At 38.0% G+C, this 26,517-nt stretch overlaps 2 protein-coding genes across 3 annotated transcripts in view; one reads left to right on the top strand and one right to left on the bottom strand.

The window, feature by feature from the left end:
* Nucleotides 1-37: 37 nt before the first annotated feature.
* On the bottom strand, nt 38-12,847 carry nfrkb (nuclear factor related to kappaB binding protein). 2 transcript variants are annotated; one of them, XM_041801662.1, is made up of 26 exons: nt 12,780-12,847; nt 12,270-12,414; nt 11,945-12,146; nt 11,716-11,843; nt 10,628-10,799; nt 10,300-10,404; nt 10,104-10,177; nt 9,936-10,017; nt 9,644-9,839; nt 9,440-9,551; nt 9,221-9,347; nt 9,055-9,132; nt 8,888-8,964; nt 8,737-8,783; nt 8,277-8,337; nt 8,022-8,196; nt 7,828-7,934; nt 7,558-7,681; nt 6,953-7,032; nt 6,522-6,718; nt 6,147-6,417; nt 4,837-5,016; nt 3,710-4,441; nt 1,565-1,671; nt 926-1,058; nt 38-635 (listed from the first exon to the last, which is right to left on the bottom strand). In XM_041801662.1, the coding sequence occupies exons 2-26, from the start codon at nt 12,393-12,395 to the stop codon at nt 495-497; spliced, it is 3,834 nt and encodes a 1,277-aa protein (XP_041657596.1). In that variant the 5' UTR covers nt 12,396-12,414; nt 12,780-12,847; the 3' UTR covers nt 38-494. The 2 variants fall into 2 exon arrangements, 1 of the variants encoding a protein (XP_041657596.1); XR_005992678.1 differs by lacking the exon at nt 38-635 and adding an exon at nt 3,288-3,330 and having other exon boundaries at nt 1,037-1,058.
* A 2,277-nt stretch (nt 12,848-15,124) lies between these two features.
* LOC121518712 (ryanodine receptor 1-like) overlaps nt 15,125-26,517 on the top strand; it is a 67,539-nt gene continuing 56,146 nt past the window's right edge. Inside the window, exons 1-16 of the mRNA XM_041801227.1 lie at nt 15,125-15,172; nt 19,522-19,641; nt 19,722-19,820; nt 19,946-19,966; nt 20,284-20,358; nt 20,444-20,522; nt 20,605-20,717; nt 20,804-20,903; nt 20,990-21,086; nt 23,576-23,650; nt 23,738-23,894; nt 23,985-24,149; nt 24,259-24,380; nt 24,488-24,674; nt 24,786-24,921; nt 25,036-25,131. Of these exons, the coding sequence (XP_041657161.1) occupies nt 15,125-15,172; nt 19,522-19,641; nt 19,722-19,820; nt 19,946-19,966; nt 20,284-20,358; nt 20,444-20,522; nt 20,605-20,717; nt 20,804-20,903; nt 20,990-21,086; nt 23,576-23,650; nt 23,738-23,894; nt 23,985-24,149; nt 24,259-24,380; nt 24,488-24,674; nt 24,786-24,921; nt 25,036-25,131 (1,690 nt within the window). The remainder of the gene's footprint in view (nt 15,173-19,521; nt 19,642-19,721; nt 19,821-19,945; nt 19,967-20,283; nt 20,359-20,443; nt 20,523-20,604; nt 20,718-20,803; nt 20,904-20,989; nt 21,087-23,575; nt 23,651-23,737; nt 23,895-23,984; nt 24,150-24,258; nt 24,381-24,487; nt 24,675-24,785; nt 24,922-25,035; nt 25,132-26,517) is intronic.

Below are 26,517 nucleotides of genomic sequence, written 5' to 3' on the forward strand. Positions count from 1 at the left end.
TGTGGTCTGCAAATCCAACAAAATATAAAACACTCCATAGGAGAAGAAATTATGTATTACAACAAGAAACAACAGGTCATGACATTCAGAGAAATCAAAAAAGCTTGGGTCCCACTCTTTTACAATTGCTTTGATTGTATTATATGAAACATTTCTATGAATGACAAAAGAACATCCCTTTGACAGTCACTATGAATTGGTTGTTAACAATGTATGGGCAAGTTTCAAATAGAAATCAACTTAGAATTTCTGATTTAAAGACTGCAACCTACCTGGATATGTTTGAAGTTATCAATAGTCTGATAAGCTGTTTGACATTTTTGGACCACAGCAACAAACATAATTTAATAAAGAGATTCAATTTTTCAGCATCGAGAACAATCCAACAGTTATTTGAACATAAATAATGACAGATGACACACTTAAAACTTTTCAGAACTTAGAACTTAGTACAGATGCTTATATTGTGTACAAAACCTATGATCAACCTATGATCACTGCTGAGGCGCAGGCGGGGGGTCAGGGGCACATTTGGGTGAAGGTGCTGTTGTCACAACAACTGTAGAAACTGATTTTGGGGAACCTGTTGCCATGTGCTGCTGCAGCTGCTGTGCAGGAACTGTTTGAATGCGGACCTGAAGGAATAAGGACGGATAGTTAGCTTTGGAATAATCTTTAAGCCACAGCATATTAAAAGAGACTGTATGAGAAACATAAGCATCCAAGTACAACTCAACAGAGGCTTTTTGTAACATGACTGACGTATGATTGGCTTCAGAGTTATAACAATGGCAGTTATAGTCAAATTTAAAATCAACTTGGTGCTAGTCATTGTCACAAATTAATGGCTGAAAAAGACTCATTTAATCTCTCTGGCAGTACTGATAATTTGCAACATCAAGAAAAGGTTGAAACATAAGATGACCTGTGTGGCCTGCCCCTGCTGCTGAAGCTGCTGGAACTGCTGCGCTGTGACAAAGCTGACTGGTTTGTTTCCTGCGATCAGCTTTGTTCCAGGCACGGTGGTAAGGATGATGTTCCTGCCTAGACTGCTGATACTGTTCATCAAAGAAAGAAAAAGCATTCAGTCCAGCCCTCCTACAAATATTAAGTACAACACATCATCAGATAAATGTACTGTGTGTAAAGGGATCTCAAATTAATGCAACTCCCTCTACAGTAGGAAAAAGTCTACACGCACATCCAAACCAAGGTGGGCTGGTGCTGAGCCCAAAAAGAGACTTACAAAGAACAGAATGATGTCTCGCACACTGCAAGGCTCCAAAAATATAATTATTTATTGACCCAACTTCCTCTACAGTCAAATAAAAATAGTGAACATAAATTTTTGCTGTCTTAAGAAGATTTAGAAGAATAGAGACATGCTTTTCATTCTGAAAACATTAGGATTTTCTACTGTGAATGAGGGCTAAACAATTTAGGAAAATAATCTAATGCAATTTCTTCCCAGACATTGGAATTACGATTTAATGTGTATTATGTATTGTGTTATGACAAACCACTGAGAACTATCTTCTAGACCAGTGTGGATGAAAACACTTACTTTGTATTGATACTTCCTTTTACAATAGGTGTGGTCACAACACTCTTACTCTTCAGTGGTTGGTTGAGAACAGAAAGGGGCACTGTTATCCTTGCAGGCAGCTTCCCCTAATGAATAAGAAAACAAGGAACAAACCTGAATCATGGGACTTCCAGGAGGAGTGATGATTCAGTTAAAGACAGTGCAAACAGAATCAATAAAGAACAAAGGGCAGTCCATTCAGTCCTTCACTGGACTCTGAGTATTTATCTACATCAGTAATTCTAATTTAATTTAATTTGAAGGCCTTGTGCCGAAATGCGTAAGTGTTTGTTTGTGATGTGAGCCAAACAAACTAGTGAAATGTTATTGTTTTGTCCTCCATAACTTGGATTTTGAGATGCTGCCTTTTTTGAAACTTCTGAACGATTTTTGAGCTTGGGCTTAGCACTCTGGTACTACATTGATATTAAGTGCAACTTTCCCCTACAACTGATGTATTTTACTTTATGGTTTCCTGAGATAATAAGTAAATCTAATTATTTACCTAAAATCTCAGCTTATTTATTTCAGGATATCAAAGCTGGTTTTCCCATGATAACACCCTTTCTTGAGATCTCTAAAAAAACAACAAAGATTAACATTATCACAGGAAGCAAAGTAAAGTAAAGTGAAGTGAAGTAAAATGAGTGTCTTTAAGTCTTCTCAGGGATTCTGTGATGATGCACTTTTAAAATGTTTGTTTTGCTCTGTCTTTTTGTTCAGTTGCATGCTTTGCAGTTTCTAAAATCTGATGTGCAATATTCTTTGGTAAAGAGCAAATGACACTGAAATAAAAATCCAAAATCCATCTATATAGTAAATAAAATCCATCAACAATTCAAAGAAGCATGGAGGCAGTAGCAGGAAGTACTAACTCAAATTTTGCATTACACTTTTGAAGCTTGTGTACAGATACCTTGACTCAGAATGTGACAGATTAATCCAGGTGTTTACACCTGGTAGACGTGCAAGTGCAAATGCAACTCTACTGTTTACACAACTGAAGTTCTTTATGTATCCAGGAAAAGGTGACAAAGGACACCACAGGTCTGTTCTCAGCCATGCCTGTCATATTAAATCAACATATGAGTCTTTTTGCAAACACAAAAGCTAACAGCTTGCATAAGGTTGACTCTATGTATGCACAGGTGGGTAAGGTATGAATTGGAGTTTTTGAATTCACAGTGGTTGAAATATCTCATGACCTGGACTAGCAAACTTGACAAACATGTGACTGAAAATACAGGTCAATAAAATACTCAGAGACCTGCCCTTATCAGCATCACCTAGGACATGGAATTATAATTTATCAGTGCAATAAAAAGTAATGTCATCTTTATAGAATGTAGCTGAAATGTAATGTAAGAGACCTACAGAAGTGAAGTTGAATATCTAAAATCACATTTAAGTCTTTTGAATCTCTGCATCAAACATAATGTTCCCTTGAGAAACATCAAATTGGAACAATAGGGTGAAATAAGACAGGCTCTAACAGCCCAATAGCACCCCCTAGGGACCATGATGTCCTTCACAAGTAAATCTTGAAGCGGTTTTGATTCATATGACAAAATGTGGCCATTTTTGCAGCAATTTCTTAATGTTGGTCTTACTGTACAAGGCTATATTACATACTAAGGTAATCTAAATGTCCAGTACTTTTAAAACTTGATACTTTTGTAATCAAAACTAAGAAATTACTCACTATTTTGCTGCCCAGGGCTTCTATTTACATTCTTGTGGTGCTACTGGAACAGATAAAATGAATTTTAAACATATTTTGCCGTGTAAAACAAGGGCATATAATGTTTTTACTATCCTGACATTGTGTCTTGAATTATTTTAGGACTGCTGCAGTTTGTTGTTTTTTTATTGAATTTTTCTTTTTTTTTACCATGCAGCCATGTCATAGAACTATGATGGACTTCAGTGTTATTTGATTTTTTATATTAATGTATACATGTCGACTAATCTTGGCAGTATCATGCCATCATGGAACTCCAACTATATGCTACTATAGCTGGCTCCTTGTCAAAATCACATACCTAGGATTGGGATATTTGTCAAAAGTTAACAGAAAACGGTCAAATTTACTTCAAAAATGTGCAAAATCAAATGATATCTTACTGTTTGTGTGGTCACTACCGTAGCAGGAACTTGTCGCACTGTGGCTGTAGCTGTCCCTAGAGTCAGAGGAGAACCTGAAGCTCCAGGAGCCACTGTGATCCCCTTAGCACCAGCCACAACACTGGCAGCCATGGTCACTACATTAGCACATGTCGACACCGTGAGTGGCTTGCTGCCAGTGGTGGTGGTCATGGTAATAGTCTGACCTTGTTTCTGTGGAATAACACCAAGGCCCGGCATAATCCGAATGGTGGCACCACTCTTATCAGGGGAACTCACGGTGGAGAAGGTCCTTGATTTTTGATCTGCGACAGAGACCGCCAATGTTGGCATGAGACGTATGGTTGTGTCTCCTGCAGTCTTCAACAAGGTGGGGGTAACAGGGCCCGCTTTGGAGGTCTGTGCTTCGCCTGTACAGGATGTAGCGCTGGGAGCGGAGGAAGGTGAAGGGTGGGGTGGCGTCACATGGAGCGTGGCTGATATGCTCTTGCTGCCTGAAGCAGCACCGCCAAGGAAGTCAGGGGTTAGTTTGACAGTCGCCACCGGGGATTTTGCAAGAGTTGCCATCATGTCTGGGGTGATCCGCAACACTGTTTGGCCTTTAGCGTCTGTGGTGATTGAGGAGGGCGGGAGACGTAGGACATCTTTACCCTGGATGCGCAGGTTTGTAGCTGTGATTGGAATACCTGCTCCTCCTGTAGTCTTCATGCCCAACTGACCTGTAATGGATACCTAAAAATAACACATTTCATATTATATTAAACCCTGTTTTTTAAGCTATTGTTGGATTATTTTTTTCTCCTCTTTCACATTCCCTATTGTTATTCCCTATATAGAACTTCTTTTGTTTAATACAAAGTGTCTATTTCCAAATGTACCTTACATCAATTCTTCACTACAATCACCTCTCTGGTGTTTCATTTGTCACACTGTATAGACCTTGTTCTTTTATTTTGCGGCTTGAATATCACGAGTTTGCAATGTTATTTCACCAATAATTATAAAAATAAAATTAACTGTGATCATCAACATGGCAAATAACAAGACGATAAGAAAGGATAAGGATGTAACTGGCAGGATTCTTCAAATATTTGAAAAAATTGACAAACATTCCTTTTCAAACAAACCTGTTTGATATTTGGGCTGGCAACTCCTTGCAGCACAGCAGGGGAAGCGGGGTTGTTAGCAGGGCTTCCTGGTGATCCTGTCTGAGGTTTAGCCACAGCTACAGCAGACACAGATAGAGAGGTCGGCACCTGGACTGGACTGCTTGCAGACTGACCCCTCAGAGGCACAGAGACCACGGCCTGTGAATAAACACAATCAATAGAGGCTAAATTAAAGTGAATTTAAGAAATAAGAACATTCAGGGACACAGATGGCCTAGCAATTAGGTCATGTCCCATGTACATGGGCGGTCCGGGTTCAAGCCCAGCCTGTGACTCCTACACCATTCATTCCCCCACCCCCCATTCCTGTTTCCCTTTCCATCCACTGTCCCATTTCTTCCTTTCTAACAAAGGCAAAAAACCCTAAAATAAAAAAGGTATGAACATTCAAGTGGAAAAAGGACTCTCCTCTGCTACCTCATATCCTTCTGCTATGCCTTGCCTATCAAATAATGAATAACACATGCACCACAATTACTGGCACTGCAAACTGTTTAAGAAACGGGGTTTCCTATAAAGCTGGGACATTCCGTAAGACATAAATAAACCCAGAATTTAATGATCTGCAAAAACCCCACTGAAACCTCTCCGCCTCTTTGTGATACTGTTTATACCCAGTCATGCTATTACCTGTTGTAAGTTTCTCTATTTCTCCAGTCTTTTGTTGCCACTTTCCCAACTTTTTCAAAACATGTTTCTAGCATCAAATCTTTTAAGGGGAAATTAGTCTGCCAAAAAAATTAATAGCATTTCCCAGTTTCAACATTTTATCTATTGTCGTCATGTTATTGTCAGTTAAATATGAGGTCTCATTGTATTGCAAGTCATTAAATATTTCTTAATTAAAATTTAACACAATGTGTACACACATCCAAAAAGTTAAAACGTAGCATCAGGTTTGTGTCAACCAGCGACTGGGCTCTCACCATTTTTAAGGCAGGAACAGAGTGAGAAAGCAAATGAAAGAAAGAAAGAGCTGCAAACACAGGTAATATTTGAGCCAAATGATGCTTTCAGTTGCTGTGATTGACAAGTTGCTTGCAAGCTATCCCTGATTGGTTGTCCAGTTTCGACTGGGCGGAATTTAAATACAAAGGGATTGGTGGGCTTAAAGGCATTGATCATACATACATTTATTAAATGGAAACTTTTAATATCATGAAACAAAAAAAAAATTAATAATTTTAACCAATTCAAATACTGTTGTCTACTGTAGCTGTAATAGTGGCTTTCTCTATGCTAACACTGCTATCGCTTAATGTCATTACCTGTGAAATGCCTTTTGTTGCCATGGACACCGGCATCCTGATCTGATGAGGTGCCTGGTGCACAAGAGTAGCCTGCTGACTTCCAGCTGATGAAACCAGTCCAGGTTGAGCTGAAACAACCCGTACCTGAGGGAGGGAACCCGTCGCCAGGTGACTCACTATCCTCGCTGTGTGCTGGGACGTGACAGGCTGTGAAGCTGGAGGAGCAGCCTGGCTGCTGGGTAAGATTGCTCCCAGCTGGGGCAGGGAGGGAGGGGAAACAAGAAGAACACTGGGAGAAGCAACAGAGAAAAATCTATTACAAACCAGAGAAGATCAAACGATATGATCTACAATACAGTACAGAAAAGAGAAAATGGTTTGTGTCACACTGACCCTGGGCTGGCTTTTATAGCATCTGGGACTCCGGTTTTTGTTGGTGTTGTGGCTGTGCAGGGTAACGGTGACTTGGGGGTTCCAGGTGTGTTCTGGGTTGGTGTTGTAGGGGTCGGGGACATGGGATTGGAGCTTATATCCTGTCCTGCCTCAAGACATCCAGAGGTTTTACTGCTTCCATCTTTACTTCCAGACTTCTAAAATGTAATCAGGATTTGAAAATCAGAATCAACGGATAAATCCTGTCTGACAAAGACACACCTTTCAAGAGTCCAAGCAGGGGAAAAATAAATTTCTGTACAGCAGTGGTATTGTGGAAGAAGTGGGCATGCTGCCAATTTACATACTCTCTATTTGGTATACTCACAGAGCATATACTCTACACAAACAAAGAATCTTAATGGAAGTTCCCGCCGTAAAATGGGACTCACAGGTTTAGATGGAGGTTTAGGTTTCTGCTGCAGAGCCTTTCTTGCTTTTGCTGCAGCAGCTTGTGCCTGGTGGATCCGCTCTGGTTGGGAGGAGGGGAACAATTAAACAATTATTAGAGGATATTTTTTACTCAATAAGAAATACTTATTACTTACTCAAGTAATACTCAATATTAAGAACATTTAAGTGTGTTTGCAATCAAAAGGGCACAGAGTGTTACAGCACCAAAGGTACCACTGTTTCATAAAATGCTGATTCAAAAGAACAAAAATAATTTAACTTCTAAATATTTTCTAAATCAGATCCTAAAATCTCAGTACATTTTCTTTTCAATTTTAATAAATCTATGATCAGATCAAAAGCAGAAGAATTTTTTGTAATGTAAAGGATTACTTTCTCTCTACAACTTAAAGATAGACATGATAGATATGGACTCATGAAACACATTTATGCACCCACAAGATGATGTCTTTATTATTTGTTTACTTGTGTTGTTTATGTCTAAAACCTGTAAAACCTGACTAACATCTGACTAAATAAAACAATATTTAAAAATACTAGCTGTTTTTGTCACAAACAACACAATTAGCCCATGGTTTCTTACCAAACTCCTCTTGAGTGCGACTGCGGTGCAGGTAAATCCAAAGTTTCCGACCAATGTCGTACTTCACACAGGGGTCTTTTTCATAGTGAAGTCGATCCAGAGCCCCACTTACAACTGTATTCACCTAAAATAGGCAAGAGAGGTCCATACTCAAAGCAAACTTGCTATAATACATTAGTTACAAAGCAGCTTGTACAACTGGTTGAATTTAAACAGGGATTTAAACTAAAGGGTTACTGAATGTAAATAAGACAGCCAGAAATATATCACCTGTGCACTTGTGACATCTGGAGCGAGAAACTGTGAGTCCTTTAACAGTTCACAGATCTCTGCCCTTGTTCCTTCTCCGTTGGGTAGCCTGGCTGCAGCATCACGCACTACAGAGGAAAGAAATCTTGGGTTTTTTTTGTGCACACATTAAATTCTCCACAGCCTGATAATGAAAATAAATCAGAGGGTCTAACCTAGAGAAAGAATGGTGACATATGGTGGACGGTCTGAGCGGAGCAGTGTGTGCTCCCTGGCTTTGTTGAGGGACATCTCCTTATCGAAGACCCCTTTAACAGGCCCAACCACAGACTCAAAGCCGTGCATCCTGAAGGTAAAGGCCTTGTGTGGCTGGTTGTATCGCTGCTGCTCCTGATCAACAAGAAAAAAAGCAGGTTGGCTAAAAAGCTTGAGTCAGGGTAAAAGATGCAAAATTTTGGAGAAAAACAAACCTGGATTTGAAACACCTGTCTCTCATCTCCAGTGCTGGGACGAACCACATAATCAGTTGAACTACATGATGAAAGACAGACACAGTTACGTTAAACATCCATGACACTGCAACTCAAATGGCTTTACTATTTAAATGCATGTAGTTTGGTTACTTGCATTTGTAATTGTTCACATCTAGCTACTTCAATAAAAAAACTTAACTGTTTGAATTTAATTTTGCCATGAATTTTAAATTATGAACCAGATCAGCTTAAAATCTTCTACTACAGCCATGCATATGCTTTTAGCTTTACTCTACATGCTTTGAGTTTTCTTGTTTGTGGTGTGAAATAAATACAAAGAAATACAACACATTACACAAATACTTGGACCCAAAAAATTATAAAGCTCATCTTTCAATAAATAAACTTAAGTACTTAAGTGTCATATGTATAATGCATCGGGCATCTTGAAACTTACACTCGTGGTGTTGGAGAAGTAATCTCTAACATGTCATCATTCTCTGTCTGTTGAAGACAGAAAAAAAAGCCACATAATTAGACACAAAACATAAACATAGCTGAAAAGCACATAGCAAAATGCAGAGTCTGTGCATTTTGTGTTAGAATACCTTTACAACTAAATCTTTGGAGTCCAACCACAGCTGACAGAGTGCACTGAGATCCTTCTCTGTATCCTGGGCAGAACCTAAAATCAATGAATGACTTTAACCTTCAGTATTACAAGCAAACACTGCATCATCCAGGAATGTAAATAGTTAGTGTTAATTCCTGTTACCAATCCATCTCCACTGCTGAGATTCCTCAGAAAATTCCACAAAGGGAGAAAAGCCACTGGGGAGAGCCATCATGCCATCTTTCAAACAAACAGAATGTCAGGGGGGATATCTAAGTATCACATGCTGCAATATAGAATCTAACAATTACACTCAACTTCTGCTTACCTTTAGTCTCTCCAGCAAGAAACTGCAAAGCCTGAAGAACTAAGTCAGACCAGCATGGAACAGAAGAAAACCATGCGTTGAGGGAGCTGGCCGGAGAGGACTGCCAAATTTGAACTTTGTCCTCCAACTGGGAACAAAAGTAGAAGGATTTATATGTTTACTATGAGAATACTCATCACTTTCATAACATGAATTTGAGTCTTTGTAATGACTAAATACCATTAAAGTACTGGCGAGGCTTTCTGCTTTTAAGATACTCTCCAACAAGCTGAAGAAACTGACGGCAATTTCCTCAACTGAAGCTGGACTGCTCTGTGATTCCTCCACAATTCTGCAATAATGAAGGAAAGTGAGTGAATTTTCAACAATTAATTTAAAGAAATCCTTTAAGTATTCATGACACAAGAATAACATTAGACTCACTCCTCCTTGATGTTGGTGAGTGGAGTAGATGGTGTGTCCGGCAGGGAGTTGAGGATGTTTGCTGGTGGAGCTGACTGGGTTTCTGAAGGTGCAAGAGCTTCACAAGGATCCTCAGATTCCACTTTAATTGTCCTCATCTTCTTCTTCTTTCTTTCATCTTTAATCTTCTTTTTGGGCAAACAAAGATCAAAGAGAGCTGCAAGAAAACAGACAAAATCAAAATTTGGAAATCTGACAAATTACAATTTAAAGGTTTATCAGTGTTTTCAGAAAAAAAAAAAAAAAACCTTACACAGAGCTCCCTTCCGTCCAATATTTGCTCTTGACAATATGTCTCCAAGGTGGATATCTGCAGTCATTAAATCTGGATGTTCCTAAGTAATTAAATCATAAGTAACATTACATCAATGAATGCTAAAAATGAGGGTTTTTTTCTTTTAACTCCTCTGAGTCCACTTACTGGTTGTCGCTTCCTCTTCTCTCGATGGTTTTGGAGCATAGCTTTTAGGTCCTGCTCCCCTAGTTCAAATTTTTCTGTGGAGAAATTATGTTTTTAAAAAGGGTTTTTTTTAAAGAAAGAAGTGCCCAAAAGCATTCTGCTTAATTGTTAACCATCATCAAGAATGTTGTCTGAATAATGCAGAAAAACAACTCACCTGTTGTCTTCATGTCTTGGGTGGAGAGGCTGGGAAGAACTCTGAGAGAAACAGTAGGTGTCGGAGAGGATGGTGACTGTGGTGCCGGGTTCCACAGTGATAAGTCTAAAAGCATACGCAATCACAAAAAGAAGGAAAGAAACACACAAATTCCAGTGATAATCTTCAACTATTTCTCCTGTTTAGATTTACATTTTTTATTGTATAACTTTGTTTTATTGTCGACTGATATATTGTTTACAACACTTCCTACATTTAGCATTTTCTTCAGAAAAATGTGTTTTAGACCAAATATTATTATTATAATTGGCAGAAAGAATTGACTAACCGTCATCATCAGATGAGGCATTGCTGTCCCCACACTCAGCTTTGACCTCTTTTATTATGCGGTTCAGTCTTCTTCTTACCCTGGGCTCCCGCATTTCAGCATGGGACTTAGTCGGTAACTTTCTTCTTGGAGGAAAGTCCAGACCATTGTGAACAGCATACTCCAGCAGCTCCTATAACAGCAAGAATAATAAGAAAATAAACTAAAAGATGCCATGTGCCTGGAATTTAAAAACTTTTATAAATACTACTTTGTTCTTAAATTACATTGTTCTTTTACAGGTCAAATTTACTGTCATGTGCCCTGTCATAACTGTTATGTTACTTATTTTTTTTGTAATAAAACTCCCTTATGTTACTATTTTCATTTACCCTTTATTTCTCCAATGAAATTACTTGTAATATACTGTTCTCAGATATTTAGTTACTTATGTACAAGAGTCTGTCAGTCTACACTGTTCACCATCTGAGCTCAAATATCCCTGCCTTCTTCTTTTGCCTTTTCTGTTGATATTCAGCACATAATGTTACACATTACTTGTACATAGCTTTTAAACATAGCTTTTTTAAGCTTTTGTACTTTTTTATTTTATCTTTTTCTACTTTTACACTCCTGTACTTCCTTTTAACCTCCGCCAAGGAGGTTATGTGATCGGGAGGGTTTGTTAGTTTGTTTGTTAGCAACATAACTCAAAAAGTTCTGGATGAATTTTGATTACATTTTCAGGAGATGTCAGAAATGGCATAAGGAAGAGCTGATTCGATTTTGGGAGTGATCTGGATCACCGTCTGGATCCAGGAATTTTTTAAAAAGGATTCTGTACTATTGGGAGATAGGGCTAGTGGCAGAGGTCTGCACTCTCCGAGTGCTTTTCTAGTTGGTAAAGTAATGTTACCTTTAGCACATTTGACACCTGAGTTGTTTCAAGTTCTTTTGTTTTCTCCTACCCTTAATGTGTGTGAAATGGAACAGCTGAAACTTGAATTTCCTTTGGGATCAATAAAGTAGCTATCTGCACCCCAGTGCATGCTGAGTGTGTATTATGAGTGGCAAATAAATTGAATCTTGATCTGAACCTCTCTTGGTACCTTTCTGGAGACGAGGATCTGCTTCAAAAGTCTATGGTAATACTGCTGAAGGGAGTACAACTGTCGTTTCTTCTGAGACTTTGCACACAGTTGTCTATACCTGACCACCTCTGGATTGAAATATCCATCTAGAAAGGAAAAAAATTAGATTCACAGTTAACAAGTGCTTCATAAATCATGCATCAGCTCAGCATGATACAGTTGGTGTTTGAGGATAAATTGGAAGTACCTCTGAATAGTTTTTGTGCCAGGTGAAGGGGATTTCCAAAGTGAAAATCTCTATTGTTAAAAAGGTCAATGATGGTACCATCTTGCTCTGCAGTGTTGTTGTCTGGAAACTGTGGCAGAAACTGGCGAAGGTGCTGTCTCTGGGATTCTGACAGAACATCAGTCCATGTGCTTTCACTCACCACAGAGAAGAAAATTTCAGGCTGTTGAAAACAAATGTAGAGCCCATTAAGGTATGCAAAATCTTAACTGATGTTCAAAACTGTTAACAACAGAAAGACATAGGGAAATTGTAAACAAAAAAACTCTAGTGTCAAAAAACTCACATCTTCAAGTAGGTCCTCTGGAAGATTAACTCTACAGTTTCCCAGCATGCATTCCTCTGTGATTTGGCCATCGTTTTCTTCCTTTGGATCCAGATGGTCTGTGAGCATGTGGGTGAGGGCATCCATTCTTCTACTCTGCCCGAACCTTTAATTTTCAGATAGAACAAATAAGAGTTTGCTCACAAACCAACTTAAGCCTTGTTTCAAAATGGTTTGAACGCATAGCGTTTCATTGGAGGGAAATTGGCACGGAAATGTAGTTGAGTGAATTGTTTTAAATAATGGAGTAGTTTTGTGCCACATAAAACAAGCAAGAGCTCACTGATGTCAAAACATAAGCCGTGCTCTGGAGCAGCTGAACAGGCTAAGCTAGCAATAGCATAACTGGCTTTAACAGTTGGACGTCTTTTCGGCTTTTTACGCAAATATACTAATTCTGCACATCATATTGATATCTATGCACACTGAGTAAGTCAAAACTCTAGGCTAAAAACTTGTATCGACGCTTACCTTTACCGGACACTGCGTTTTGTTTTGGAAGTGAAGAGGGAGCAGTTTATCCGACGTACCGTTTCTTCTTTGACCGAAATTATGTGCATCCAGTCCGCGTCTCGCGCGCTCTGCTGCCATCCACAGGACATTTACATTAATGTGTCAAGTGGTATTATTTAACAGGAAAAAACAAAGACAACATGGCACATACATATTTAGTTTTCAAGTGTTATTCGGCAAGTTTTTGTTCGTTTAATAATATTTGTCATAATTTTGGGTCGTACAAGAGCAGTGTCCTCTTTTAACGGCTGTCGCTCGAATATGAAGCGCTAATATCACGGTTTCCAGCGGCCTTTAAAGCTTTTAAGCTTACTTTTTACACTGCTTGGGCACATACACATGAAAAAAAAATCGTTTTACCCTTTTATTTTTGTAAAATATTTCCCCACAGAGATGGCAGAGCATTCAAGCAGATGGACTAATCCTACAGGTGAGCTTGTTGCTATGTTTAAGCTAACCAAATGCAGAGGCTGTAATGCTTTAAGCATTTTAGACAGTAAAGTATGATTCTTATTCTTACACTAAAGTAAAATACACAGAAAAGGTGTCAGTGTTAATTTAGCTAATATAGATTTATATGTACCAATTTAACAGTGTATACATTGGTCAACACTATACACTATATATATATTTAACAACACAACAGAGCTTCAGTAACTCTTGAAAATTTGTGGCAAGCTGGGTGGGTCCCCTCTGGCATGAAGAGAGAGTCAATTTCATACAGAGGCAATGCATACTGATATGTCCTTTTTGAACACCTAAAAACTCTAAACAATAACTCAGTGGATAACTTCAGGCAAGGTGCAAATGTGTCTAACAACAAAAATGAACAATCCAAAATAAACATTACCAAAAGAACCCTGTACAATCAAAAGATCACTACAATAGGCAACATCTGAAGTCCAAGCTACAGGAAGAGAGGGGTGAAAGGGGTGATCTCTTTTTTTTATTTGTTTGTGTGTAAAGCACTTTGTGCTATGTTTTTTGTATGAAAAGTGATAGAAAAAAAGATTAATTGATTGATAAACGCAACTATAAAAAGCTAATATGAACAGTCTGCCCAAGGGTGAGGAACTCTGCCCATGTATCCCCCCAGATTTGAGATCACAGTAGCTGGAGCTTCGATCAGTAGACTCTGCAGAGATGAACTAACACTGGTGGATCAACACTTTCTGATAACTCCAACAATGAAGACCATTTCACTCAGGATGGAGTGTCTCTGTAAATATTTTGCTGCCTACAAGTGTACCATATCACTGCACACAAACACATGTCACTCTGTTTACTCTCACTTGCAACAAATGTGAATTACATATTGTCCCTTATTTAATTATTTATTTAACTTCATTTAGTTTATATTCAGTTCAGAATTTCTTCTCTTGGGATCAAAAAAGTCTAATCTTATCTTGTTTTATCTTATCTTAAATAACACTTTGAGGGTTAAAATCAACTCAGAAATGTTTAGCTCTGTGATATCAACAATCCAGTTTTGACTGTGTACAACAGCTGTTTTGGGATGGGATGTGGAATCATTCTCTGCTTTGTTCTGCTGTGTCATCAAAGGTGATGGAAAAAGTTCAGGAAGATTGTACTCAAATAAAGGTATAGTTAGTCAGGTTAAAACTTACTTCAGTTGAAGTTAGTACTGATTTCAAAATGTACTCAAAAAGGTACACGTACACATAATTAGTTATTTTCCATCCCTTTATACTATAGGTGCCTAAAATAATTTCTAAAATAATATTTTTAGATGTCACACAAAGTAGAGAACAGAAATGAATTTGGCTTTTAGCACAAATTACAAGCAATACAGATATTTGAATCAGTTTTATACTTATCTCTTGTATTTTCCTCTTTAACCCACGTTTCCAGTCTTATACATGGCTTAGTCTCATTAAAAAGGCAGAAAAATATATTTGCTCAAAAGTAAACTTGGGTTGAAAAAACAGACTGGTGATTTCTTTAAAGTAGTTCAACTTATATTTTTTCATATTTTACTTTATTGTAATGGAAAAAAACATTGCAATACAACAGTTTAAATACACTTATTCAGTAACATTTAAATGACTGTATCAGCTCTGTCAGCTTGCTCCACCTCTTTGAGATGTTGTAATGAACAGGAATGAACAGTCAAACTGTCTGCCTCGTAGCTCAGCCACAGAGAGGCACAGGACCCACGCTGCCCTTCAGAAACTTTCACACACATTGTCCTGCTTTATGCATTAAGCTACCAGACTTGACAGAACTGAGAGAAAAAAAAATCTCTTTTTCTCTCAAGGTTTTGCTTTTAATGCTTCGGGACGATGGCAGAAGGTGCAGATGGGGAGGAAGAGATCCAGTTTCTGCGGACGGTAAGTGATGCTGAGGTCCTCACTGAAGTGGTATACAACTATTTAACTTATTTTGTTAAGAATGTGCCACTGAATACTTTTTTGTTGCTTCACGGCAGATAGTAGACAAACAATTAGGTTACTTTCTTTGCATAGACGGAGCAGAGATTGACAAAGACAGGTGGCTGCTTTGTCGGCTTTGTTATCTATTTATAGCCCAATGGTTACCTGATCTCTTACTGTTTGGTAAGTGAGAGAAACTTCTGGTGCCAAGTGACAATTGACACATAGACATATACAGATTATGACAAGCAATTAGATAACAGTTACATGAAAGCAGTATGCATTTGGACACTGAAAATGAAGTATTTAATTTCAAAGAAATTTTGCAATAAATTGAATGTTCAAAAGAGTGAATGCATAATTCACTTGTTTTAGTTGGTATTTGGGAAATTATTTCGCCTTAAGGTAAACATTGCCCATGAGGTTGCAGTGGGAATAAGACCAAATTCATTTCTAAATTGTTAATGGGAAAAAATCTAAAGTTTGATTGGAATCAGCCAGCCTTTTTTAGACAAATGTTTCTCCCAAAAATACATTAATTTAAATGGAACCAATGCTTCTATGCCAAGCACTTTTATTGTATTTATTTATTGTGTGTTCATTTGAGGTAGGAACTTTGACAGTCTATGTGGTAAACAATGCGTATGGGTTTGTAAATCTTCAGAAGAACTCCCAAGAATCCTCCAGTTTCCTGTCATGTGTCAGAATGTTTGTTGCTCGACTTCTTTTGGATTTGGAAAATCAAACTTCTATCACATTAAAAGTATAAAGTTTGTCCTGATCCTTTCGACATCATTATAACATGAAACTAAGAATATCTCAAGTACTGTGGATAGAGTGTAATAACTCCATCCATCCAATTCCATCATCTGCTCTCCTTTTGATTTTGTTTTTTTTTGTTCTTTTTGATTTACAGAGTCTGGCGTTTAAAAAAATAGTCTCCTTAGGAACTTATAGCCCAAATATCCTGTAAAAATGTTGATGTTCCTTGTTAAGAAATAGCTGGCATAGATGAACATAAAATTCTGCAAAGTATTTTTTTTTTAGCTTTTTACATGGCATTCTTGATAAATTGCAATTGGGAGTGTTTTTTAATTGATTTTAATCTTTATTAAACCAGGAGGACTCAGTTAAGATGAAACATCTCTAAGCTGTGCAGCAGCAGCAACAAAGTTTCTGACAGACAATGAGCAGCTTTATATACCAACATAAAGTAAGGTACAGGAAGTTGTAAACAAAAGTGAAGAATCAGGTAGGGCTGCAAACATTTGTTAAATGGTTACTGCTTTAAATGTTGTTAAGTAAGGCCTAATTGATCTCTTCCTGTGTATGGAGTAAGTGAACATTTCCCATAACCATGTTTTAAATGGCTGTATCAAGTGAATCCACAGGGTGTCTTTGTTGAGCCACGGTCCCAACCTGCATTTAATCATTCAGTATTTACACAAAAAGTTACTTGGGTAGTTTTCAGAAACCTGACATCAATTTTTTGCCTTACGTGATTTATTGTGCAATGTCTTGGCCTATTTTTCCAAGATGTTAATTTAAATCAGTTTATTTTTGCGGTGTTACTCATTGGGGAGCTATCAGATTTCTTCTTTAGATCTGTAGGCCAAGCCTACAGAAGGGCATTGTGGCCTTGCTGGCAGTCTACTGTATATAACACCCTCCATTTGGATGGTCAGCGTTGATTCTCAGCCATTGTACGTTTTCCACATAGTGACTCTTGAGCTTCTTTAGACACTGGTAACTCCAACTCTTATGTCAGCACAAGGCAAGCACTGAATACCTTTAGACTGTATCATGAGGATTACTTGAAAGTCAGTTCCTTGTATTTGTGTAATAATAAATTATGAGTCCTTGAATCTGACTACACTGTGCAGCCATTGATCCTGCAAGCCAACAGGGGTTTTCCTGTATGTCTAAATTTGGTGTTTTCTGTCTGCATCAGAGTTCTCAAAGTTCTCCAGTTTCCTCTCAACGCCCAAAAAGTAGGTTAAGTTAATTGGCAACTTTTAATTACCCATAGGTGTGACTGTGAGCATTGAATTACAGCTGGGATCAGCTCCAGTCCCATTACTCAGCCTCACTCAACCCTCACTGAAATACAGTGTGTTCTTTTCATACATGTAAACCAGGAGCCTCATAAATCTCAAAAAACAAAACCTGTTTTTAAAGTGGCATCTCTCAAGTTTTGAAACAGCTGTAAAGTGTAATATGTCAACAATGTGACCCAAACTTGTCAGTCTGCTGCCGTTCACCCTGAACTCGTCTGAATTCTATATTTAGTGTGTGAGGATTAACAGGTTCAAAGCTTGGCCCATTTCAGCACCTGCTTACTTCAGTCCATGGGGGACTTCACTTTACTACTTTAAATAGTTATAATCGAGTTTGTGATCCAGTGATGGTTTAGGATATTGTTTTAGATTTCCTTTGCATTAATGACAGAATTCTGACAAAAACAGGAGGAAGTTGTGATCAGCTCAGTAACGCAGCTCATGACATAATGACATCAGTCATTTAGCCAGTTGCTCTGTCAGTTTGTTTGTCTCCCATGCCAACACATTTATTTTGCATGCAGTAAACAGGAAATAAGCTAGAGACAGAGACTTACTGGTATTGCTTAGTTATTTCCTTTTTTGCTCAGATTGTCTTTCATAAAAACATTCTCTAATACTTTTTGTAAATTCTGTTAAATGTGCAAGCATTCTTATATGCTCATTTTTCTAATGTTTGAGCTTCCTCTCCAGTGTAGTGGTGCATTCATGTCACTATCACTGTTAAACGTGATATTTAGTAGTCGATTACACATCGGCAGCTGTAATTGTTGTTTACAGCTTCAAAAGCTGTTTTGACAAGGCATACACTAAATAACTCCCACAATAGTTTAATTAAGTGTCTAGGAGTGTTTCTACTAGATGACACGTTGTTATATTATTGTCTGGCATCTTGGTACTTACTGGCATGAGCCTACATTAATAGGAACCAGGAGCAGATAAAAACACAAACAGCTGAAGTTTTATGCCAGTATTTTTTCCTCTTCAGCAACATTAATAGAGCATGATTGACTTGGCACAATGTGGGCCAATTATTGTCCTGGCATTCAAATCTGAAATGTCTGTTGCTTTCCAGAAAGGGATGTGTGAACAGCAGGTGCAGCAGCCTGAAATAGGGAGCTGGAGGGGAGTGGTTGGTGTCTGACGCCAGAGAGGTGGGGTTAGTAAAACTTGACCAAGGGCAGCATGCACAGAGAATTACATGAACAGGAGAGAAAAAGCAGTCACAGTCAGTAAACATGTATGTAAGGAAGCAGCTGTTTTTGGAGGGGATGTTAGTAATGGCTTGCCCCTGGTTTCTGCTGTCTCTCTAGTCCACAATGTTGTTTTCTGGGTCAAAACACTTTTATTTGGTGGGATATAGTTTGATATCACCACTGGATGTAGCTATGCTTTCTTTCATTGTCCCCTCGGTACATAGCTTTCTCTAAATTAGTCTAGCTTGTAAGGCCAGCTCTGGTACACAAATTATTTTATATCATTAGCTTCTGACCTATCAGGGTTTTTGAAATGGCAAATTTAAATTGCTATGAATTTCAAAAGGTATTATGCAAACAAGCTTTTCAGTACAAACTTTGATTTATCAACGTGTGCTCACAGGTACTTAAGTATATTATATAAAATTATGTTAAATAGATGTTATAAAAAGGGTTTTGTTGCTGCAGACCTGCAACCAAATATGCATTTTTAAATCTTATTTTGTGCTGAAAATGTAAATCAAGTTTGCCTTTGTCTCTGTTTTTAGGCCAGAAGCTCATTAAACATAAAAACTGAACTTTTAAATAGAGACACAGCAGGTGGTTTCAAACAAACCACATGGGAATACTTAAAAAAGGTGAAAACTTCAAACCAAAAAACTTTTGTTTTGAGGACCCAGGTCCTGACACTTGAAAATCATGAATGGCCTTTAACTCATGGGGTTAGAAACAGAGAAGTAAATCAACATGTATCAGATTGCACATTTTTCAGGCTCTAGTGCCTAGACCTGGATTGTTTATGCCAATATTTTGTGGTCTTAAGTTTTCCCCTTTTGTAGAAATCTACCTCTTATTGGACCAAAGGTAGCTAAGTTTTTTTTAGGTAATACAGGGCAAAGTTTTGATAAGGAAGATGCTATGTCTGGATTTCTTACAGCTATTTTTAAAGTCTTGCTTAGTGCTGGAGGATGAGCCGTTATCTTAAAAATATAATCCCACAATCACAGCTGATTTAGCCCCCCAAACCTTACTGTGGATATTGTTGTCTTTATAGGATGACCAAGTGGTCCTTCAGTGCACTGCAGCTATTCTGAAGGAACAGATTAAGCTTTGTCTGTCATGTGAAGGATTTGGGAATCGTTTATGTTTCCTTGAGACCACCTCAAATGCGCAGGTAATGAAAAGACACAGTGCATTGCACCTTTTTTTAATTTTTTTATCTACTTTCTTGAATGATTTACTGTTTGTTTGTAGAATGTCCCTCCAGACCTCGCTATCTGCTGCTTCATTTTGGAGCAGTCCCTGTCTGTGCGGGCGTTACAGGAGATGCTGTCCAACACCTCTGTGGATGAGGTAGGATAGCATCACTGCTGTTGGGTTGAAAGGGAGTTCTTTTCAGGGATAAACTTTAAATGTTTAAAATTTAACAATTGTTTCTGTCTTATTTGACTACATATGCTGCTGTCTGCTGACCACAGGCTGTCGATTTGGACAAATGGGTATGTTTGCGTTCCAGCCACCTTTCACAACCACATTATGTCACCACAGAGAAGAATTGCTTAAAAATTTTACAGATTTTTTTCCCAATAATATTAGTTAAAACTTCAGCATTATATTTTTTGATGTCTTTGATAAAGCATGGCTGTCTTTTTTGTTTTTCTGTGGGTTTTTTTTTTTTTTTTTACATAAAATTGGTAATCTGGTAGTTACTTTGTTATTTTTCTTATTACCGAAATTCATCTTTGATTTGTTTTGCACATTGATTGCAGCATTTTTTCACTGATGCACATTTAACTGACTCTTCCTCTTCTTGCAGTCGTCACAAGGTGGTGGTCACCGAACCTTGCTGTACGGACACGCCATCCTCCTCAAACACACTCATTCCAGCATGGTGAGCACATTTACAACTGCTGCAATAAGCTTGGCAGCTTTCTATTCTCTACATCACTGATCTGTCACCCCTTTTTCTGCCACAGTACTTGAGCTGTTTGACGACTTCACGCTCATTGACAGACAAACTGGCTTTTGATGTGGGCTTGCAGGAAGACTCCACAGGTGGCTTTTCACTTCACTGTACACTGAGTCAAACAGATAAAGGTGTAGATTTCTGTATTCTGATTCAGTTTGCCCATCACAGGGGAGGCCTGCTGGTGGACCATCCATCCAGCCTCCAAACAAAGGTCAGAAGGAGAGAAGGTCAGAGTTGGAGATGACCTCATTCTTGTCAGCGTTTCATCAGAGAGATACCTGGTAACCATCATTTTAAACTAGTTTTACCATACCTGGCATGCTTTTTTCTGTTTATCTAAATATTCTAAAACCTTCCTTTTATTTAGCATCTGTCCTATGCCAGCGGTGACTTGATGGTAGATGCCTCCTTCATGCAAACACTATGGACCATGACCCCTGTAATGTCTGGATGTGAGCTAGCTGAAGGTCTGTCATTATGTTTTTGCTTTAGAAAATGTTCTCTTTCCTACAAATCCTCCCTCTTTTAACAGTGCAACTCTTTTTTTCCCCAGGTTTTCTGACTGGTGGCTATGTGCTAAGGCTTTTTCATGGTCACATGGATGAGTGTCTGGCAATTCCTGGAGCTGACCAAGGAGACGACCAGCGCAGGTGACCAGGATCTAACGTTTTGAAACATTCTTTGTGCTAAATGGAAGAATATATGGGGATAAGGAAAAAAGTGTTTCTATACTAAAAATACTTGTGAATGATTTTTGCAGCTAGGGGTATTAATTAACAAATTACATGTACTCAAAGTACTGTAACTGAATAGCTTTTTTGTTCTATTTGAGTAGTTTTTGTGGTTTTTAGTTTCACATTTACTGGTATGGTTTTGGGGTAAATATTGTACTGCATGACAAAGAACCAAGTACAGAGTAAAAAATTAAGAACTTAAAGCTAAAACACGGAGGTCCAAGCTGTTTGACAACAACGTGACTGGCCATTGGTTTGGCTTTGATCAAACTACTGGCCAGTAGCACGTTGAGAGAGACTAATTCCATGTTTCATCCCAAAACAGCTGTTGCATTATACTTTAGGTTAGGGTTAAGGTTGGTTAAGGCACACCTTATAACAAATAATCTGGTTGGAGATTCAGTGTGATAATCTTGTACTTCTTCCAACCCTGCTCAGCTCATTGGGTCATTGAGACTTTCAACAAAGAGTGGTCTCTTTTATGAGTAGTGTTTCTGGGCACTTGTACCTTTTTGAAATACATTTGAAATCAGTAATTTTACTTCTACTTAAGTAAGTTTTAACCCAAGTAACTGTACTTTTTCTTGAGTACTATGCTCTTGTACTTTTTCCACAACTTTTGACTGCACAGTAGCACGTAGCGAGAGAATGATTTTACATCAGATACCAAAACAGCTGTTGTACACAGCCAAAACTGGAGTGTTGACATCTCAGGGTTAAACATTTTAGAGGTGATTTTAACTCCAGAGGTGCCCTTTTAACTTCATTCTGAGTGAAATGATCTTCAGTGTTGGAGTTATTTGACTGCATTGATCCAATAGTGCCATCATAGACTCTGGAATCAATTGATCTAATCTCTGGCCACTGTGTTTTCGCACGATCATGCCCTTGAGCACAGCATTTAGATATGTTATATGTATTTTGTTTGGATGTTGTTTATTGTACAGCGATCCCTGGTTGGGTCCTTTTGATCATGTTTCTGGTTGATTGTTGTTGTTTTTGATGTGAGAGTGGAGTCTTGCACCACAAGTGAAGTTATCAACTGAGTTGGAGTTCTCACCTGTTACTTAAGGTGCTCCTGCAGGACACATTATGCATATTCTTCAATTGTATGCATTGCCTTCATGTGAAGTTGACTCTCTGCTTTGATCACCATGCCACAGGTTTTCAAGAGTCAGGCAGCTCTGTTATATTGTGAAATGCTTAACACTTTCAAAAATGTAGTGTAACTATACATAGTGTGGGCCAATGTAGACACTTTTAAAGTGTTAAATTAAACTCTATATATGAGTTAAAATAACACTGTCAAATTTGCTATGTATTTGACTTTACTATAGAGGTGTGACTTTGCCAATAAAGAAAGATAGATTTTGCTGTACAAATCCTCAGTAGCTACTCAGTACTCAGTACTTAAAGTAAACTTTAAATGAAATACTTTTTACTTTTACTTGAGTAGATTTATAGACCAATACTTTTACATTAGTAAATTTTAACCACAGTAACTGTACTTTTACTTTTGTACAACAGTCATGTACTCTTCTACTTCTGCCTTTATATAACTTAAAGTTTCAATTAGGGATGTCCGATATTATCAGCCTCCCGATATTATCAGCCAATAATAGCATAAAAGTGTATTATCGGAAGTTATCGGTATCGGATTTTCATTAAAAAAAAAATAAATAATAATTCTTTCAAAAAACTTTTACCCTGAGTTTAGATCAGCCAACATTTTTACTCCTTTGTTTACAATTACAAGTACTACTCTAGTCTGGACTAAAGCTGTTTGCCTTCAATGTTTTTGTTGTAGTTTTGCCATTTGTGAAGAAGTCAAAACTAAGTATTTTGCCCTAGTTGTAGTGGCCGGGTATTGTCAGGATTATCTCAGGGAGAGCATGATCCAAGCTGTTGTTTGAAGCATGTAAAAAAAAAAAAGAAAAAAGAAGCACTTGTCTTCTTTGGCAGTGCCATGTTGGCACTTTTCTCCATGACTTAAGTTGAAGTTGTTTCTCATTTTTGCACAGGGAAATCAAATGTTTGCATTTGAAAGCCTTGTTGTTACATTTATGAATGCATCCAGTGGGGCATCACAATAAAGTGACTAAATTAGGCATAATGTGTTAATTTCACAACAGGGTATATGTGATGTTGTTACCTTACATTAGTTTTGGTGGAAAAAAACCCACATATTATCGGTATTGGTTTATATCGGTATCGGGAATTAAGAGTAGGACAATATCGGTTATCGGTTATCGGTAAAAAAGCCAATATCGGACATCCCTAGTTTCAATAGTTGGTGAACCTTCAAAACACTTTTGCTTTCAAGTGATGACACTACACAATTTTTAAGTACATTTCTAACCTTAACCTTAAATTTCCAATATTGTCTGTCATGTTGTTTTTTCCAGAGTTGCTCATTATGAAGGAGGGGCTGTGTGTAGTCATGCCAGGTCTTTGTGGAGGCTCGAGCCACTTCGGATTGCGTAAGCGTCTTCATATGTTGCACTAAAGAACCTCTGTTACAATCATCTACCAGTTTTAGTGACTCATTTTATTGTACCTATTGGTAGTTGGAGCGGAGGACATATTAAATGGGGCCAGTCTTTCCGGATCCGTCACATCACAACAGGCAGATACCTTTGTCTGGATGAAGAGAAGGGGCTGCTGTTGGTGGATGCAGAGAAGGCAAATTCCAAGATGTCTGCATTCTGCTTCAGAATTTCAAAGGTTATTGAATTCTTCTGGGCTTTTAAGATGCACGGTCAGTGTGAAGATTCTCTTCAGATGTATTTAACATACTGGTATCTGACCCTACAGGAAAAAATTGAAGTGACACAGAAACGAGATGTGGAAGGAATGGGCATACCTGAAATTAAATATGGAGAGTCCATGTGCTTTGTGCAACATGTTTCATCAGGCCTATGGCTTACATATGCTGCTGTGGATGCCAAATCTGCTCGCCTGGGTCCTCTAAAGAGAAAGGTAAACCTGGATTTTTTTTTTCATCTTATTGGCATGTACTATACCTATGCATGAAGTGAGAAGCTGAGTGTATACCAGTGTATTGATAGCAGTTGTGTTTTATTCTTAGGCCATACTCCACAAAGAAGGTCACATGGATGATGCGCTCACAGTGGCTCGATCTCAGACTGAAGAGTACCAAGCTGCTAGAATGATTTACAGTACAACAGGACTCTTCAACCAGTTCATCAAGTACTGACATAATCTTCAGTCTTATTTTATTCAAATACTTGCCTTTATATATGTTTTTACTTTTCAGGTACAGCTATATTTTTTAAATTCTCTTTTCATGTACTCAGAGGTCTGGATACTCTAAGTGGGAAAAACAAATCTGCCAACGCCCAGTCTCTGCCCATGGACGCCGTGGTTCTCTCCCTGCAGGATCTCATTTTCTACTTCAGACCCCCCGAGGAGGAGCTTGAACATGAGGAAAAACAGTTCAAGCTCCGCTCCCTCAAGAACAGACAGAACCTCTTCCAGGAGGAGGTACAGCCACATTCTGAGAACTAATATTTTATCACAACTAAAAATATTTTGTAGATGCATTTTCATTCAGTATTTATATTGAAGTTATGTAATATACCTTTTTTTTAACAGGGAATGATTTCTCTTGTCCTGGAATGCGTTGATCGTCTTAATGTCTACAACACCTCAGCCCATTTCTCAGAGTATGCCGGAGAAGAGGCTGCAGAGTCCTGGAAGGAGATAGTAAATTTGTTCTATGAACTGCTAGGTAGGCTTATCAGTATACAAACTATATTAATGAGACCCTTTTTTGTCATTATCACTTTAAAGTTTATGAATATGTTTGGTTAATACAATTTTCTTCTTGCCTTCTTTTCCTTAGCTTCTTTGATCAGAGGTAATCGTGCGAACTGTGCCCTGTTCTGTGATAACTTGGACTGGTTGGTCAGTAAATTGGATCGTTTGGAGGCATCTTCAGGTATAATTTTGTGGTTTTGCCATAAACAATCTTAAGTGTTAACCAGTAAGTAACCAGTTATGAGAATGACAGTTTTCTTTTTACCTGCAATGCAGGAGAAGAAGAAAAACTAAGCAGTTGAAGTAGTTTTAATGAAGTGTAGTGTCAGGATGGCTCTCTGTATTTGGGGTTGAGTCAGGGAATGAGAGGTGGGCATGTGGTCAGTGGCTGAGAGGAAAAACTCGTGTCTCAAGAGCTAAAAATGGCAGTCTGGTGTTAAGGACACAAGTGAACACATGGGAAACCACTAAGTTTTAGCACAAGAGCATACTGGCTTGCCTTAAAGGTGCAATATGTAGATTTTTTGCTCTGAAATGTCTATTTTGATTAAGATATAACCATTCCAATGTTATGTATATGTTCTTATATTTTTTAGTTGTGTTCTTAAAGTACCTCAACAGTTCTCAAAGTCAAAGAAACCCTTTAATTTTCTTTTAACTTGCAATTCTTGAGCCACCATGACAGACACACCGTTTTTCTGTGGTTTTCACATGATGTTAAGTCAGACTGCTAAAGAAGTATGAGCTGCTAATGGAAGCTGACATTCTGATGCGTATGAATCTGTATGATGTACCACAATTTTACTCTGCCACTGGCTGTAAGTTCTACTGCCAAGTGTAATCCCATAATGTGGAATTGCAAAAGTGTTCAAAGTGGCTTTCCTGACTAACTTTACAGTAATCCCAGAATTTTTTGCTTACAATGTGAAAGGCCTGTCACCCCCAGTCCATTATTTTCAGATGCATTTTTTTTAACTGATATCCAACAAAAAACATCATACACACAAACCTTGCACTCCAAACCCAATGTGTTTATTTTTCTGTTTGTTGTGAAAATTTGAAGAATGAGGGAAAAGGATATGGTACTGCGAAGGAAAAAAGCAATGTCAGTAATTTTGTGGCTCTCTCAGTCCATGACAAAAAGGAAAACGCATCCACTCCTGACAGAGCCCTTCATACATTGTTATTTGCACGAGCTCATGTTGCGGAGAGTTGTTTTTGTTTTTCAACTTTTCTGTTCAGTCCTTTTGCTTTATGGATGTGAGAACAGATTTTGGTTTTTATGTATGTGGGGAAGGAGAGTTCGAGAGAAAAGAGGAGCTGTAGCTTACTCTGAATTGTCAGTCACACATTGAAATGACTTGAATGAATGTGAAAAAGAAGTAGACAAAAAATTTCAGAGCTAGTGTGCAAATACAGTACAACAGAAGATTGTTTTTTTTAACTTTTCAACGAGTCTCAACAAAAAAAAAAAATTCTCAGTTTGCAAAGACCTTAAGGCCTCAAGGAAACCAGAACATTGGTTTTCTGTTTTGTAAATACATTTTATAAAGTGCAGTTTTCAATG

Source organism: Cheilinus undulatus, linkage group 12 (genome assembly GCF_018320785.1).
Source record: "Cheilinus undulatus linkage group 12, ASM1832078v1, whole genome shotgun sequence".
Classification (NCBI taxonomy): Eukaryota; Metazoa; Chordata; class Actinopteri; order Labriformes; family Labridae; genus Cheilinus; species Cheilinus undulatus.